This window comes from Pongo pygmaeus, chromosome 13, assembly GCF_028885625.2.
Source record: "Pongo pygmaeus isolate AG05252 chromosome 13, NHGRI_mPonPyg2-v2.0_pri, whole genome shotgun sequence".
Taxonomy (NCBI): Eukaryota; Metazoa; Chordata; class Mammalia; order Primates; family Hominidae; genus Pongo; species Pongo pygmaeus.
This window is the reverse complement of record NC_072386.2, coordinates 21,142,494-21,160,209: the sequence shown is the minus strand read 5'-3', so window position 1 is coordinate 21,160,209 and position 17,716 is coordinate 21,142,494. Positions and strand designations below refer to the sequence as shown.

The following is a 17,716-nucleotide window of genomic DNA, read 5'->3' as shown; positions in this document are numbered from 1 at the left end:
GCTCTAATGATCATCTCTGAAGATATGAATGCCTTGCCCTCATGTTTTAGTTCTAATGAAGGAATTACTGGGAACAGAAAATACATTAATATTTCACAAAATTGTCCTACTGTACACATATGAAATCAGATGCCATAAGGTCTTAGTTAACTAACTCAAAATGGACCTCTTCCTTATTAAGCTAGGTCAATTAATCATGATCAAATATGTTCAGGCTAAACAAAGTCAGAAAAAGTATTTCCATTAAAGATTGGCTTTAGGAACTTACTATGCAAAAGTTCTAAAAAACAATACTCCTATTTAATTAAAATTACTTAAACATCTGCCATATTCTTAATTTTAAAAGTTTCTCTTTCTGAAACAGATTCAGGCTCTGCTGCAGGAAGCAATTAAGAAATGAGGATAGTTGGCCAGGAATGGTGGCTCACAGCTACAATCCCAGCACTTTGGAAGGCCGAGACAGAAAGATCACTTGAGCCCAGGAGTTCGAGACCAGCCTGGGCAACATAGTGAGACCTCGTCTCTACAAAAAATCAAAAAAATTTGTCCCAGCTACTCAAGAGGCTGAGGCGAGAGGATCACTTAAACCTGGGAGGTTGAGGCTTCAGTGAACCATGATCATGCCACTGCACTCCAGCCTGGGTGACAGAGCAAGACTCTGTCTCATTAAAAAAAAAAAAAAAAAAAAAAAGTGAGTGTGTATGTGTGTGTATAAAAGAAATAAGGATAGTCTGTAGTCTCAGACAAAAATCTCTGCCCTCATGAAGTAGGGAAACAAATAATAAACAAGCAACACTTTGGGAAAGTAAGTAGTATATTTTATAATATTATATATTAGAACCTATTAATATGGTAGAAGGTAATCGTGGCTTTTGAAAATATAAAGTGTGAAAGGGGAGAAGAAGTTCGGAGGTGGGGTTGAGTTTTAATTTTAAGAAGGGCAATTAAGGAAGGCCGTTTGAGTTAAGACCTAAAAAAGAAAAGGGAGAGTGTGCAACTATCTGGGAGAAATTAATTCCAAGCAGAAAGAACTCCAAGAACAGAGGTCCTGAGGCAGGAGTTACATGGAGCAGTTAGGGAAAGGCCCTGAGCAAGATTGGCTGGAGGTATTGGCTGGACACGACAGAAACAGTAGCAAATGAAGTCAGAGATAGAAGAAGAGGAGGAAAGGTGCAAGACCTTGAGAACCATGGTTTTTTGGCTCAAAACAAAATCACTGGTGAGTAACATTTTTTAAAATATCATACTCATCTCTAAGCGTTAACCTTTTTTTAGAATGAAAGATAATTACACTACTCTTACAGTGCTTAAAATTGAATATTGGGGCTGGGCATGGTGGCTCATGCCTGTAGTCTCAACAGCTTGAGAGGCCGAGGCTGGAGGATTGCTTGAGTCCAGGAGTTTGAGAACAGACTGGGAAACATAGCAAGACCACATCTCTACAAAAAATAAAATAAAATAATTAGCTGGGCATGATGGCATGCACCTGTAGTTCCAGCTATTCAGGCAGCTGAGGTGGGAGGATCACTGCAGGCCAGGAGTTCAAGGCTGCAGTGCACCAGGACTGTGCCACTGCTCTCCATCCTGGGCAACAAAAGGACACCCTGTCTCAGGAAGAACATAATTACATTTGTGGTTCACTTTGGGCTCACACGTGTAATTTTAAGTTTTCTGATAGCTACATCTTAAAAAATAAAAAAAAATAAGAGTAGATACATGTTATTATACCTTTGTCTAAACCCACAGAATGTACAACACCAAGAGTGAATCCTAATGTGAACTGTGGACTTTGGTTGATGATGTGTCAATGTAGGCTCATCAATTGTAACAAATGTACCATTCTGGTGCAGGATGCTGACAGTGGGGGGAGGTTTACATATGTGGGGGCAGGGACTGTCTACCTTCTGTACTTTCCACTCGGTTTTGCTGTCAACTTAAAACGGCTCTAAAAAATAAAGTCTACTTTGCCTCAACCTCCTGCCTCAACCTCCTGAGTAGCTGGGACTATAGGCACGCACCACCACACCTGGCTAGTTTTTGTATTTTTAGTAGATACAGAGTTTCACCATGTTGGCCAGGCTAGTCTTGAACTCCTGACCTCATGATCCACCCACCTTGGCCTTCCAAAGTGCTGGGATTACAGGCATGAGCCACCGCGCCCAGCCCCTGTCAAGAGTTTTAATGCTTTCCAGCAGCCACACATCAAATGATTGCCATCAGGATTAGACAACTTGAAGAACTTACCCCAACTGCCAAAGCCTACATGCGATTCTACATCTCAATGTAACTATTTACTTATTTTTTTTTCTTTTAATTGAGATGGGGGTCTGACAACGTTGCCTAGGCTGGTCTCAAACTCCTGGGCTGAAGTTATCCTCCCACTTCGGCCTCCCAAAGTGCTGGAATTACAGGCATGAGCAACTGCACCCAGTCGCAACCGTTAATAATGATAGCATCATGACTCTTTGGCCCAGTGACTGTTTCAATAGTGGTACTATTACTCTCAGAGGGGAATTGTTAAAATAAATTAAAATGAAGGCCAGGTCTGCAGAATTCCTGAGCAGATAGTCAATTTAGTCCTCGTAAGTGACCTTAAACTTACTTGAGTTAATCTATTTCTTGCAAATGCATATATTAAAGAAAAACAGAACAAGCTTAACCAATCAGAAGTAGTCCACAAACTTGTATAACTAGAGGCTTTTTAGTGGGATAGACCAAATAAGGCAACTTTATAACTGTAACCAATCAAATATTTTCTTTTTATTACTTTCCCATTCACTCTGTAAAAATCTGCTTCTTCGACAGAGCTGAGCCCCAGAACCACTTCTGGTTTGCAGCTTCTCAATTCATGAATCACCGCGTGCTGAAATAAACTTTAAAATTTTATTGTGCCTCAGTTTACCTTATACACAGAAGCAAGAGAGTCATCAGAGCAGATGTTTTAGATATTTTAACTTATTCATGTTTTCCTTTTGTAAACTCAAAAGAGAGAATAAATGTAAGAGCCCAAAGACATAAAAAACAATTTTAATATATGGATTTTGTTTAGAACTTGAAAAATTGTAAAAAGAAATCATGAGACAATAAGAAAAATGTAAATAATGACTGGATATTTAATAATATTAAGGAATTTTAAAAATGTTTTAAGTAATTTAGCCCCAGGTGTCTTCATGAGAATTTAAAACGGTGGTCATGCTTTTTCAAAAAGGGAGGAAAAAGGGTTTAATTCAGGAACACACAGAGAAAAAAAGAGACAATGAATTAGCTTTGCTAGCCAGTGGCTTAAACATTCTCCACGTAGCTGCTGGGCTGATGGGTGGGGTGGGACCCACTTCCAGCTTGTCTCTTGGACAAAGTCTATACTTCTCAGCCGGATATTCAAGGCTCTCCACATTTAGGTATACAAGTGTTCTCCTATCCTCTTTTCCTAGCAGGAATAGGTGCTTAATAGTAACATCAAGGCCAGGCACAGTGGCTCACACCTGCAATCCCCGTACTTTGGGAGGAGGAGGCTGGGGGATTGCTTGAGGCCAGGAGTTCGAGACCAGCTTAAGAAATATGGTGAAACCCCTTCTCTGCAAAAAAAAAAATATATATAAAAATTAGCCAGGCGTGGTCGCCTGCGCCCGTGGTCCCAGCTATTCAGGAGGCTGAGGTGGGAGGATCGCTTGAGCCCGGGAGGTGGAGGTTGCAATGAGCCGAGATCGCGCCACTGCACCCCAGCTTGGGCGACAGAGCGACTCTTGTCTAAATAAATAAATAATTTTAAAAGTACATCAAAGACACATTGAGGCTATATGTGCCAAAGAGCTTTAGTGATGAACCCTTGTCAGGGGGCCGTGTCTGCGGGAGGCCGAAGGATCCCGGGTGACATGCTTTCTTTGGGTGCGAGGCAGCGTCTCGGCAGAAAGAATATTGCGAGTATTATTGAGAGTACGTGAAGGAGAGAAGCCCCTTTGGTTCGGCCTTGGACTAAGCCCTCATTCTCAGGTGAACTTGCAGTGTGATCTAGAGTAAGGTCAGTCTCCTCTCTCCCTTCAGTGGCCCGAAACCTCAGGAGGTGGCAGAGGTTTTCTAATGATTCTCCCAGCTCTGACATCCTCTGACTTCACTCTGGGAGAACGTGGGCTGGTGGACTCAGGGCAGAAGCCGACACACAGTTGGGCCATAACAAAGAGCCCTGGTACGGGGCACGTTCCCGCCCCCGGGAGGTTTTGGAAACATTGTGAGGCAGGGGGCGGAGCTTGAGCTGGCCGCAGCCAATCACCAAAGGACCGGCCGCTGGGGGCGAGGCCTCGCGCGGGCGGCGGCGGCGGCAGCGGCTGCGGCTAAGCTGGGTCCGAGCATCCCACGGCTTTGGAGCCGCCCGGCCCGGACATGGCGACCGTCCGGGCCTCTCTGCGAGGCGCGCTGCTCCTTCTGCTGGCCGTGGCGGGGGTCGCGGAGGTGGCAGGGGGCCTGGCTCCGGGCAGTGCGGGTGAGTAACCTCCGGAGCAACGGTTCGAAGCTGTCGGGAGCGGCCGCCTCAGCGCTCCAAGATGGCGCGGGGCAGGGGGCGGGGGTGCGCGCGACCCCCAGACCCTGCCCACGTCCGGTGACCCCGAGACCCGAGGTCTCAGCGCTCCAGAGGCGGGTGCCGAGGCGGGGCGAGTGAGGAACTCTCTCCGCCCCAAGATCTTCTGGGCGGTGACTCGGGTTCGAGGCCTTGGTCTGTCACCCACCGACACGGGCCCCCTCTTCGGCACTGACCCCTTCGCTTGCCTCTGGTGCTTGTCAGAAAAGGGTGCGATGCCCCCGCTCGGGATCGTCGCGAGGTTTGGATGGGATTTCGGATACGCAGCCGCCCTACCGCGGCCCTAGTTAGTTATTGTTACTTGTTACTTGACCCGCACTTGGTTCATAACGACCTTGGTGGCGGTGAGCACTGACGGTCCCCACAGCCCGCGTGGTGGGTCCTGGACTCGGGCAGGAGACATTAAAAATCAGTAAACCCTGCCCCTCGGGGGCTGGCAGGCTTGAGGAGAGGAATTCTTGCTCTACAAGAACTAAACCAAGGATGGATAGGAAACTGTTAAGTGCTTATTGATTGCTTCCCACTTGCTGGCCTTTTGAGTGCACGCCGACTCCTTCCCTCCAAAAGCTCTCTCGGTAGGAGATGGGGTACAGCAGGAGCTTGAAGTAACTCGAATTCAAGACAGAAATGTCCAGAGGAAATGAAGGGCCAGGTATGAGTGCACAGAGGGAGAGAGAGGACATCGACCTAGGATGAGTGGAAAGTGGAGTGATTCCCCCTAGCTGTACTAGACATTGAAAGATGGCTAGGATGTGTGCATGCAAAAGTGGTGAAGTGCATTGCTTACAGGGAGACAGGGAGAGACACCTAAAAAAAATAAAAAATAAAAAATAAAGCAAAGTCAGCCGGGTGCGGTAGGCTCACGCCTGTAATCCTAGCACTTTGGGAGGTGGAGGCGGGCGGATCCCTCGAGCCCAGGAGTTCGAGGCCAGCCTGCTTAACATAGTGAAACCCCGTTTCTACTAAAAATACAAAAATTAGCCGGGCGTGGTGGTGTATGCCTGTTGTCCCAGCTACCCGCGAGGCTGAGATAGGAGGATTGCTCGAGCCCCGGGAAGTTGAGGCTGCAGTGATATGCCACTGCCCTCGGGAGTGAGACCCTGTCTCAAAAAAAAAAAAAAGCAAAGTCAGTTCCAACAGGGGTATTAACTATAGCTAGGTTTCAAATTTAGCTGTAAACTATCCCAAAGAATAAAAGAGAAAATGCTGTGTATTCTTGGCTAAATCAGATTACTTTCCTAGGCCCCATTTTTCTCCCTGTTAAATTAAAAGAGATTGAACTGAAACACTTACAAAATTATGAAATACTAGTTGTCCGTTCTCCTCCCACAACCAGTCCGTTCTGCAAGAGGTAGTACAGTGGAGTGGTTAAGAACAGTAAGCAAATTACTTAGCTTTAATCTTTTTGTGCTCAAATAGCCACATTTATTATAAATGGTACCTCACAGATTTTATTATGAGAATCGAGGTAATACATGTCCAGCATTTAGCGTAGTAAGCAGTTAAATATTAGCTATTAAGTATGTTCGGGAAATATTGCACGTGGTACCCTGTCTTATAAATTCACAAAACACATGAGATTCACAATAAAGGGTCCAAGGATTCCTGTGGTAAAATAAACAAACAAACAACAACAAAAAAAACAAGAAACTTTTTTGCCGGGAGAATGGCAGTGATTGCTAATGAGTATGAAGTTTCTTTTGGGAGTAATGAAAATGTTCTAAAATTAGATAGTGGTGATGGCTACACAACTCTGTGAATATACTAAAAACAACTGAATTGTACATATTAAAAGGGTTAATTTCATGGTATACAAATTGTAGCTCAATAAAGTTGTTAAAGAAAGAAACTTGTTTGCTCATAAAATTCTTTTTTTCTTCATAACACCTAAAGGGCACTTCAGAAAATGCTGGGTTAGTTCATTTCTAAAGGCCCTTCTAAGCTCTAAAAGTTCATGACAACATAATAGTTTGCATTGTTTGATTAAAAAAAAAAATTCCAAGTTTGATCTAAAAGTGAGACATGTTCCTTATACTAAATTCTAGGAAGCATGTATTGCCTGGTTCCTTACTAAAGGACATTGAGTAATATAACGGACAAAGGCTTCCACTGTGAATTGTAGAAAGTATAGAAAATGCTTTTCAATCCTAAACAGAATTAAGAACACAATATAAAATTGTATTTCAGTGAAGGCTTTGCTTGTATTCCTGCTCAGTCTTCCTTCCCTTCTTAACTGCATCCAAGATTGGGTACTTCTGTCTGCTCTGGTATAAGGCTTTGCAGATTATTGACCCCCTCTATTATACAACTTTGCAAATCTTATTACCTTGATTATTCCTATTCCTGGGGGATGGAGGTGTGAAAGTGAAATGACTTGCTCAATGATTTTCTCTTTGGAGGATGAGAAGGGACCCTATCCTGCAGTATCAGCATCGTGTGTTATGGCACCTGATAATGGCTCTGTTTTTATGTAAGTTGCTTTGTAATAGTACAAAAGAGGGAAGGATATAACCTTAAGGGCCAGGTTTCAGTAAATTGACATTTAAGGAATTAGGTAATAGTAAACCTAGAATCCAGAAGAAGAATGTAATGAATTTTAAGTTAGAAAAAGCAAACGCCTATCTGGAGCAAAGTAATAAGAAGCAGATTCTCTTACCAAAGAAGTATCTTGGCCCACACTGTAGAAAGAGCTAGGATTGGTGATAGACCAGATATGACAGTTTATTCTGGTATGCAGCTAAAAGTTTCTGTCTGGCATCCATAAATTTAAGCAATCTTTCATTAATCATACTTTTCACTCTGTGCCACTTGTAGAAGAAAATGGGAAGAGGTCAAGGAGGTTATTTTTATATATTATAAATGTGGTTTTTAAAAGAACAAAAGAGATACTGTGAGGTTTGTTTATCCAAAAAATACTATATGAGTACTTATTAAATGTCAGGCACTGTTCTAGGTGCAGAGCTGCTGCTCCAAGGAGCTTACATTCTAGGAGAGAGGCGATAGACGATAAATAGATAAATATATAACAAAATGATTTCTAGGTATGATAAGGATGCCATGAAGGAACTAAACCAAATGGCTAACACAGAGAATTGTGTGAGAGGAGTGTGAGTAGTTCTTTATGTAAAAGAACTTCAAAAGAGTTTATAAGAGCTGCCTCTTTGAGAAGGTAAAGTTTAGAACGGAGATCTGAAGGCTGAGAAGGTGGTGGGTATTCTTATGAAAGACAGAGGTGAGGTCCAGGAAGTGCAGAAGCCTTAAGGCATAAGGAACAAAAGGTTATATGGTTGGAATGTAGTGACCGACAGAGTATGCTAGGGCTAGATGGTGCAGAGCCTTGCAAAAAACCACATAAGGATTATGGATTTTATTCTGTGCACAGATAGAAACCAATAGAGTTTTAAGTAAGAGTGGTATGATTTTATTTCTATTTTAAATCAGTCTTGCTGCTGAATGAAAAAAATTATTGTAGTGGGGTAAGAGTACAAGCAGGATGACTAGAAGGCCATTGCAGTAGTTCAAGCAGGTGATAAGGGTTGACTCGAGTAGAGTGGTGTGGAGATAGGAGAGGGGATATTTAAAATATATTGCTGATGGATTAGATGTGGGAAGTGAGGGAAGAAGGAATTAAGGATTACTCATAGGTTTTTTTTTTTTAATCATGAGCAATGTAATAAAAGTTGATGCCATTTACTGAAGTAGGGAAGATGGAGGAAGAGCATTTTGGAGGAGGGTTGGAAGGTAAGGAAAGGAGAGAATAAAAAGTTCTATTTTTGTACATGTTTAGGATGAATATTAGTAATAATTGCACTAGGGCCATTGCTTATTAAGCCAAATTCCATACTTGTGAGTAATCCATTTAGCAAATATTTATTAAGCTATTAATACTGACAGACACTGTGATAGGCAGAGGTATAAAGTGGTAAGCAAAAATAGAGGCTTAAGTTTAGTGGGAAATTCAGACAGGAAATATCACCCCAAAATGTATAATACCTACATGGCTAATATTGTGTGGTTATATTAGTACATACCTATTTATATCCTAAATCTGAAGAATATATTTGAGGAAAAAGCATGTGGTTTCATCAGGTATATAGCATATAGTATGATGGATGCTGTAAAGCACATAGGTAACTTGAACAAGACTATAAGTGGAGTATTAAGAGATGTGTTCTGACCATGAGATAATCGGGAGCTATACTTTTAGATCCTTTGTTTAGAGACGGGAGCCCTGCTGCAGTGGGGAAGGGAATTATCTAAAAATACTGACTGTTAGCCTCTGGGAAGAGGACTTCAGAAGAGTCATTTGCTTTAGTTGTTTCATAATGATGAATGTCTAGGTTACAGCTCTTTTGACTCTAAGGAACAAAACCCAAAATAAGTCAGGATTAGGGGGCTGGTTATATAGCATTTAACAGGAAATCACATGGAAAGCCAAGGGTAGGAAATTCAGCACATCTCTACCTCAGGGACTGCTACAGGAACTAGAAAGTTGACAGGAACCAAGATCGACAGGAAATTAGACTTCCCATGTGTTCTTTTAGAGACAGTCTCTATCTCACATGGCTTCTCTCTGTGCATCTCTTCCAGTTTCCTCTCTCCCTCAATCAGCTTCCTTTTTTTTTTTTTTTTTTTTTTTTTTTTTTTTTTTTTGCACGTAGTTTCCACACCCTCATAAAATGTCAGCTTCCCGGCCTCCTCAGCTCTTCTTGACCTTATAGCTGCAGAGCCCACCACCAACTGGCTGCCTGCCTCTTACCTGAGTGTATGATTTAGTCCAATTTATCTTTTGATTTAAAAATCATATGATGTTTTCTAAGTTATAGGTGAGTTACCATATGAAATATGGTACTTAAATAGTATTAATATAGTGAGAGAAAATTTTTTGTACTTTTTTCCTGTTAAAAAGGCATTGTATAACTGTAGGATGTTACTACTTTTTTTTTTAAATAGGTTTTGGGGAACAGGTGGTGTTTGGTTACATGAATAAGTTCTTTAGTGGTGATTTCTGAGATTTTGGTGCACCCATCACTACAATGTACCCAATGTGTAGTCTTTTATCCCTCACCCCCCGCTCACTCTTCCCCTGCTGCCACCAAGTCCCCAAAGTCCATTGTATTGTTCTTATGCCTTTGTGTCCTCATAGCTTAGCTACCACTTGGTAAATGAGAACATACAATGTTTGGTTTTTCATTCCTGGGTTACTTCACTTAGAATAATGGTCTCCAACTCCATACAGGCTGCTGCAAATGCCATTATTTCATTACTTTTTATGGCTGAGTAGTATTCCATTGTGTGTGTGTGTGGGTGTGTGTGTGTGTGTACACACATATACCACATTTTCTTTATCCAGTGGGCATTTGGGCTGATTCCATATATTTGCAATTGCTAATTGTGCTGCTACACACATATGCCACATTTTCTTTATCCACTTGTTGATTGATGGGCATTTGGGCTGGTTCCATATTTTTGCAGTTGCTAATTGTGCTGCCATAAGCATGCGTGTGCAAGTGTCTTTTTCATATGACTTCTTTTCCTCTGGATAAATATCTAGTAGTGGGATTACTGGATCAAATGGTAGATGTACTTTTAGTTCTTTAAGGAATCTCTCTACTGTTTTCCATGGTGGTTATACTCATTTACATTCCTACCAGCAATGTAAAAGTGTTCCCTTTTCACCACATCCACTCCAACATCTGTTATTTTTTTATTTTCTAATTATGGCCATTCTTGCATGAGTAAGGTGGTATTGCATTGTGTTTTTGATTTGCATTTCCCTGGTAATTAGTGATGTTGAGCATTTTTTCATATGTTTGTTGGCCATTTGTATATCTTGTTTTGAGAATTTTCTATTCATGTCCTTAGCCCACTTTTTAATGGACTGTTTGTTTTTTTCTTGCTGATTTGTCTGAGTTCCTTGTAGATTCTGGATATTAGTCCTTTGTCAGATGCATAGTTTGCAAAGATTTTCTCCCACTCTGTAGGTTATCTGTTTACTCTGCTGATTATTTCTTTTGCTGTGCAGAAGCTTTTTAGTTTAATTAAGTCCCATGTATTTATCTTTGATTTTGTTGCTTTTGCTTTAGGGTTCTCGGTCATAAAGTCTTTGCCTAATTCAATGTCTAGGTGGGTTTTTCTGATGTTATCTTCTAGAATTTTTACCGTTTCAGGTCTTAGAATTAAGTCTTGATCAATTTTGAGTTGATTTTTTTATGATGTGAGAGATGAGAATCCAGTTTCATTCTTCTACATACAGTTTGCCAATTATCCCAGCACCATTTGTTGAGTAGGATGCCCTTTCCCCACTTTACGTTTTCATTTGTTTTGTCGAAGATCAGTTGGCTGTAAGTATTTCGCTTTATTTCTGGATTCTCTATTCTGTTCCTATGTGCCTATTTTTATACCAGTACCATGCTGTTTTGGTGACGATAGCCTTATAGTATAATTTGAAGCTTCCATTTGAATTTTAGGGTTGAAATTCAAATTTTAGGAACTAGAATTGTTTTTTCTAGTTCTGTGAAGAATGATGATGGTATTTTGATGGGAATTGCATTGAATCTGTCTATTGCTTTTGGCAGTATGGTCATTTTGACAATATTGATTCTACCCATCCATGAGCATGGGATATGTTTCCATTTGTTTCTGTTGTCTGTAATTTCTTTCAGCAGTGTTTTGTAGTTTTCCTTGTAGAATTCTTTCACCTCCTTGGTTAGGTATATTCCTAAGTATTTTATTTTATTTTTTTTGTGGCTATTATAAAAGAGGTTGAGTTCTTGATTTGATTCTCAGAGTGGTCACTGTTGGTGTATAGCAGTGCTATTGATTTTATACCTTGATTTTGTATCCTGAAACTTTATTGAATTCATTTATCAGATCTGGGAGCTTTTTGGATGAGTCTTTAGGGTTTTCTAGTTATACAATCATATGATTGGCAAACAGCAACAGTTTGACTTCCTCTTTACCAATTTGGATGCCCTTGATTTCTTTCTCTTGTCTATTTGCTCTGGCTAGGACTTCCATTATTCCTTATTAGTCAGTGAATCTAATTTTTGAGCTGAGCACTGTGCTAATTGTACCAAGAAGCTTACAATCAATCTGGGGATACCAAGAGAACCCACATGAAATGATTAGAGAAGAGTTAAGTGTTAAAGTTTCCAACTCTCACTAGAATGGTAGGGTCTTAAATAACAAAAACATCAACATGGCCTAGAGTTGTTGGAGAAGAAAGGCTTACTAAGAATTAAGATGATAGTTAAGCCTTGCAATATATTTGGAGTCAGCAGGAAGTGGGCATCAAGCATTTCAGGCAGAGGACTGTGTTCTAGGTAAGTGTAGATTTTCTTTGCTAAAAGTAATAGAAGTTTAGGGAGGGGAAGGCTAGAGAAAGACTTTGAAATTTTAGAATTGGAATAGCAGGAAGCCATTGTAGGCCCTTGATTAGAAGAGGAATGTCATGAAAGGTCTGTTAAAAAAAGTAATCTGGCAGTCATATTGGTACTACAATTGACTTAATATAATTGGCTGCTGCGGCAGTGCAACATGAGGCAAGCAGTGGAGAAGGATATATGTAACTTGCAAATGATTCGGGAGAAAAACAAAATATGTATCTATCCATACATACATACAGATAGATACGGCAGTATGACAAGATGTTAGCGATGTTGAATTGAGGTGGTGGGTATGTGCGTAATCCTCTCACTATTTGGCGCTTCCTTGGCTGACTATATACTTTATGCAGATATACCCACATGTATATTTTTAAAGGGTTAAATGTGACAATTGCATGAATGTATTTATAAGTTAAAGTTGCAGTTCTCATTTAAATGTTTTTTAAGTGATTGTCATTTTCCAAGTTGTTTTGAAAATTAAAATTTGATTAAAAATAAGATTTTACATTAAAAAAACAGATTTTTAAATTAATTTTTTTAATTTAGAATGACCTTTTTCCAGTATCGACTCAGATTTAGTTTTTTTCTCCTGAAGTGTGTAATACACACTCAGTGCACATGCACGCACACACGTCTATGTATGTATATGTGTGTGTATATATATATTTATACACATACACACTGTTTTAGTTGTTCTTTAGGGAGACATTAATTAGAGGGAATCTTTTTTTTTTTTTTTTTTTAGGAAACAAGAATTGCTTTTCATTAACCAACTGAATTATAGCTTTTGTGAGACATCTGTGGCAAAATCCCTTTTAACTTCAAAAATCCTATAATTCTATGGATATTTCTTAGTTTTGGATTAGGGTGTGTATTTGTTTTTTTAAAGCTAGTTGGCTTTAGAAGCTGCATTTTTCTGCATGTGGCTGGAGCATGTGCTTCCTGCTTACTTGCCTGTCTTTAGTATACACATGGCCAAAACCAGCAGCTGAAACTAGATGTTTCTAATTATTGGATGATTCCGCTTGCATATTTTCAGGCTACACTAATACCTTCTTAAGCCCAAAAAATGTGGTCTTTAGTAATCAATTTTTAATTTTTATTTTATAATCACAGACTATTGGAATAAGAATGCAAGATACGACACTCATACTGATGTCTTTAATGAAGATAACACCTGTGTTTTTTATTTTCATCATAGCAGTATCACATTTTATTTTGAACTGTTCCATCTTCATCTGTTCAATTCCATTTTATGAAAATAAGCAGAGTTTTAAACTATTATTCTTGAAGAATATATTAGGATCAAATTATAAACCCAGAATATATCTAGAATTCATTATCTTCTCTTATAGAAAGCATTAGGCCTGGGAGAGTTTTGTTTTGTTTTGTTTTTTTGTACTGTAATAGTTGAATGACTCAATCCCTTTTAGTTGCTCTGAAAAAGATAAAGACCCTTAATTGCCACATTAATTGCATTTGAATTCTTCTCCCACTGATAACGAAATCATATGAATGGATGTCTATTTGTAGACATTTATTTCTTGAAAAATATGCAACGTTAAAGATTCTAATAAGCTTTAACTATTTCAAAGGAAGAAAAATGTGTGCGGATACAATAATGGCTAAGGGTAAGAAGAGGGTGTAGAAAATGTGATGGAGCAGAGGTCCCCTGTCCTGTTCGTGGAGAGTGGCAATGCCCTCAAGAGAAGACGTATGCTGTTACAGAAGAACATTTGGTTGGAAGAAGGAAAGAAGTTATTACCAGAAGACTTTAGGCTGCCCTCTTTCATCCCATTTTGTCAGAAGTATCAAAAAGTCTTTTGGAAAGACTAGAAGGAATATATGCCAAAATGTCAACAGATGTTGTGGCAGGACAGTGGAAATATAATTTTTCTTTTTCTTCTTGTTTTCCAAATTTTTGAGGTTTTTTAAATGAAAAAAAATTATTTTAAAAATTTAACTTTGAGGGATACTCCCCTATATATTTGACCTTCACCATTAAATTGGAAAAAAGGCTTTTATAGTTATATTTTTAGTAAGACCTCTGTTAGTGGAGTTTTAATTATAACACGTTTTGTGTTTCTGTTCTAAATAGACCTTTGCTCCAAGAAATTGTTTTTCAAAAATCCCTAGGTCCAAATCAGACTCCTGTCTGCCTGATTGTTTACTTTTTGCTGAGCCTTTTTCTGTTTATTGAGACCATATGTTATCCTGAATTATCTTTGCTTACAACCAGCAGGATTTTCTGCCCTCATATGACCTTTGTGTTAGAGGCTAGTAGTAGAAAGTGCCAACTTCTAGAGCTCTTCAAAAGAGCACATCAGTGTCACTCAGGAGAGCCTTTTTTCCTGACTATCCTCTCAATCTAATGAGGGTAGGGACATAGCAGAGTCTTAGGAGATGGATGTAGTTTGGTGTGGCATTGCAGAGGAGTTGTTATAAGAAAGCGTCGGCCAGGTGTGGTGGCTCATGCCTGTAATCCCAGCACTTTGGGAGGCCAGGGTGGGCGGATCATTTGAGGCCAGGAGTTCAAGACCAGCCTAGACAACATGGCAAAACCCCATCTCTACTAAAAATACAATTAGCCGGGCATGGTGGTGCATGCCTGTAATCCCAGCTATTAATACTTGGGAGGCTAAAGCACAAGAATCACTTGAAGGTGGAGGTTGTAGTGAGCCAAGACTGCACCACTCCACTCCAGCCTGGGTGACAGCACGAGACTCTCAAAAAAAACAAAAACCCTCATGAGTGCTTCGGTCCTGCCTTGTGTTAGCCCTTCATAGAAAGTAACTACAGCCTTACTACAATCAAGGCACCTTTTTTTTCTTCTGAAATGTAGTGAAATTTTTGTGTGTCCTTCAGAATTTTGTAAACCAAATGTTTAGAACTTCAAGACATGTTTTGACATAGAAATAGTATTAGAAAGCCAGTCTCAAAAAAAAAAAAAAGAGCTAGCCCCCAAGTCTTTTATGAAACTGAACTGTAGTAATATGGCAGTAACATCCTAGACCCTGTCATTGTTTTATGGAAAAGTGATTTCCAGTTTAAAACTTAGAAACTTGGTTGGTAAGATCTGAAGAGGACTTCTTTTATTCATTTGTTTACTCATTCATTTCTCCTCAATACCAATCCTACTTTTCAATAAAATAAGTTCTACTTTTATCTAATATGTATACTGAAGTTGTATAGATTTCATCTGAAGAGAGGATTATGTTGCATACACACGCACAGACACACAGGTTGAATATATATAAATATAAATATATATATATGTAAAAACAGGTGTTTTAAACCATTGTACCAGATCTACCTGCCTGAAATGTAGTATTTTTCTCCCCTGTGTCTTTTGACTTGCTAATTCTAGAGAGCTGCTGACCATTCCAACTCTATCCTCTTTTCAGTCTTCTGTGCTCTACAACAGTTACATGCCTCTGATGATTATTGCTATAGCCAATTTATGAATTCCTCTGGAGTCATAATGCTGCTTGGTAACCTTTTTCCTTTTCTCTAATTTGACATTTCTTTCTCTAAGTTGATGAAGCAGTGTTGTTTTGAACACAGGTTTGAGAAACATATTTATAGTTGTTTCCTTTCTCTATTTTCCAAAGTGGCTGTTTCAGACCTCTATAATTTCAACTCAAGCCCCCAACCCTATCTCAGCCCTATCTATTTTCAGATCTAATCACTATTTCACTGAGAAAATGAGGTGCTGTCAATTTCCCTGTTAATTTATCGGTGTCCTTGAATTCTTTACTCTTGTCTAGATTTTGTCCTACTACCAGATGCTAACCTGGGTGAAGTTAGGGAGCATAACTTTTGTTCACTATTGTGTCCCTATTCCTAAACACAGTGCCTCTTTTAAAACCCACATGCCCTTCCAGGAACCACCTCATTTCTCTATATTCTGTTTTCTTCCAACTGGATATAATATAATTCAGTTCTGCCACCCAGAATCAGCATCTACCCCGCAAGTTAAAGGGCATGGTCCCCAACAAGATTGCCCTTAATCCAGACACTAGCTTCAGTTCAAGGGTCCCCAGGCCACCCACACACTTTTAACCAACTGGCTATAAATCCAGGGTTCCCATGACCCCCTCAGGTTCAATAATTTGCTAGACCAACTCACAGAACTCTGGGAAGAGCACTATACTTTAAATAATGGTTTTAATATAAGGGGTACAATTCAGGAGGACCAGTCAAATAAAGAGCCTCATAGGGTGAGATCTAGGAGGGAATGCAGAGCTTCTGTGTCCTCTTACGGAATCAGGTGCATCATCTTCCCAGTACATCAATGTGTTCAACCAGGAAAGCTCCACTGAGTTTCTATGTCCAGAGTATTGATTGGGGTTTCATTACATAGGCATACTTGATTGAATTATTGGTCATATGGTTGAGATCAATCTGCAGTCCCCCTTCAATCCTTGGAAGTTGGGAGATCAGGTTGATACCATGTGGCTAAAAGCCCCAGCTCTTTAAACACATGGCTGTTCTCTCTGGTGTTGCCAGCCTCCATCCTGAAACTATCTAGGTCAGGGGTGTCTAATCTTTTGGCTTCCCTGGGCCACACTGGAAGAATTGTCTTATGCCACATGTAAAATACACTAACACTAATGATAGCTGATGAGCTGCAAAAAAAAAAAATTCTCGTAATGTTTTAAGAAAGTTTACCAATTTGTGTTGAAACACATTCAAAGCTGGGCCTGGGCCACATGCAGCCCATGGGCCACCGTTTGGGCAAGCTTGATAGGTGAGACCATGGGTCACCTTATTAGCATAACAGAGACACTCCTATTACTCAGGAAATTCCAGTGATTTAGAGTCTCCCTCCCAGGAACCAGGGAGAAAGGCCAGTCAAATTATTTATTATACAGTGTTCTACAACTGCTCAAAAGTAGACTTCCTCAAAAGAATTGTCTGTATTTTCTTGAATTCTCTCTTGAGCTCACTGCAGTCAGGCTTTTGCCCTTTATTTCACATTGATAACATTTATTTAAGGTCATCATCAATATCTTTCACATTGCTAAATACTGTGATCAGTTTGAAATCCTCATTACTTGATAGCAGTATCTAACATGGTTAACATCTTCTTGAAACATTTTATTTGGCTTTTTGGACACCATTCTTTCTCTTAATTATCTTCCCATACATTGACCACTCTCACCTGTCTCTGAAGGATGGAATGCATTGCTCAGTTCTCAGATCTTTTCCCTCCCCAGATGCCATCATGGCTTTAAATATCATCTACATAGTGTGTCTCCCAAATTCCCATCTCCAGTTTGGAGTCTTCCCGAACTCATATATTCAACTCCCTACTCAGTATATTATTTTAGATATATAATAGACATCTCAAAATTATATCTAAAACTGAATTTCTGATCCTCTCTCTCTCTGAGATCTCCTCCCTTAGTCTTTTCCATTTCAGTTAATGGTATTTCTAGATATTTCTGTTTTCCCACTTTCTTGGACCAAAAACCTTAGTCATTCTTAATTCTTTTTCTTCCATATTTCACTTCCAATCCATTAGCATATCCTGTCAGCTTTATATTCATAATATATCCAGATTCAGACTACTTAATACCATCTCCACTGCTGCCACCCTAGTTGAAGACACTACAGTCTCTTATCAAGACTACTGCAATAGCCTATTAGTGTTTCCTCCCTTACTCCTGTGTATTATATTTTTAACACAGGAACCGGAGTGGTCTTTTTAAAATGTTATTCTGATTATGACATGCTGCTCAAAACCTGTGGG

General features: G+C 39.7%; 1 protein-coding gene across 3 annotated transcripts in view; it reads left to right on the top strand.

Annotated features, from left to right (window-relative positions):
* Positions 1 to 2,744: 2,744 nt before the first annotated feature.
* RECK (reversion inducing cysteine rich protein with kazal motifs) overlaps positions 2,745 to 17,716 on the top strand; it is an 88,024-nt gene continuing 73,052 nt past the window's right edge. For 2 of the 3 annotated variants that reach the window (XM_054502547.2, XM_054502551.2), the window contains exon 1: positions 2,745 to 4,477. In XM_054502547.2, the coding sequence (XP_054358522.1) occupies positions 4,378 to 4,477 (100 nt within the window). In that variant the 5' untranslated portion in view covers positions 2,745 to 4,377. The remainder of the gene's footprint in view (positions 4,478 to 17,716) is intronic. The other variant, XM_054502548.2, reaches the window with a different exon arrangement.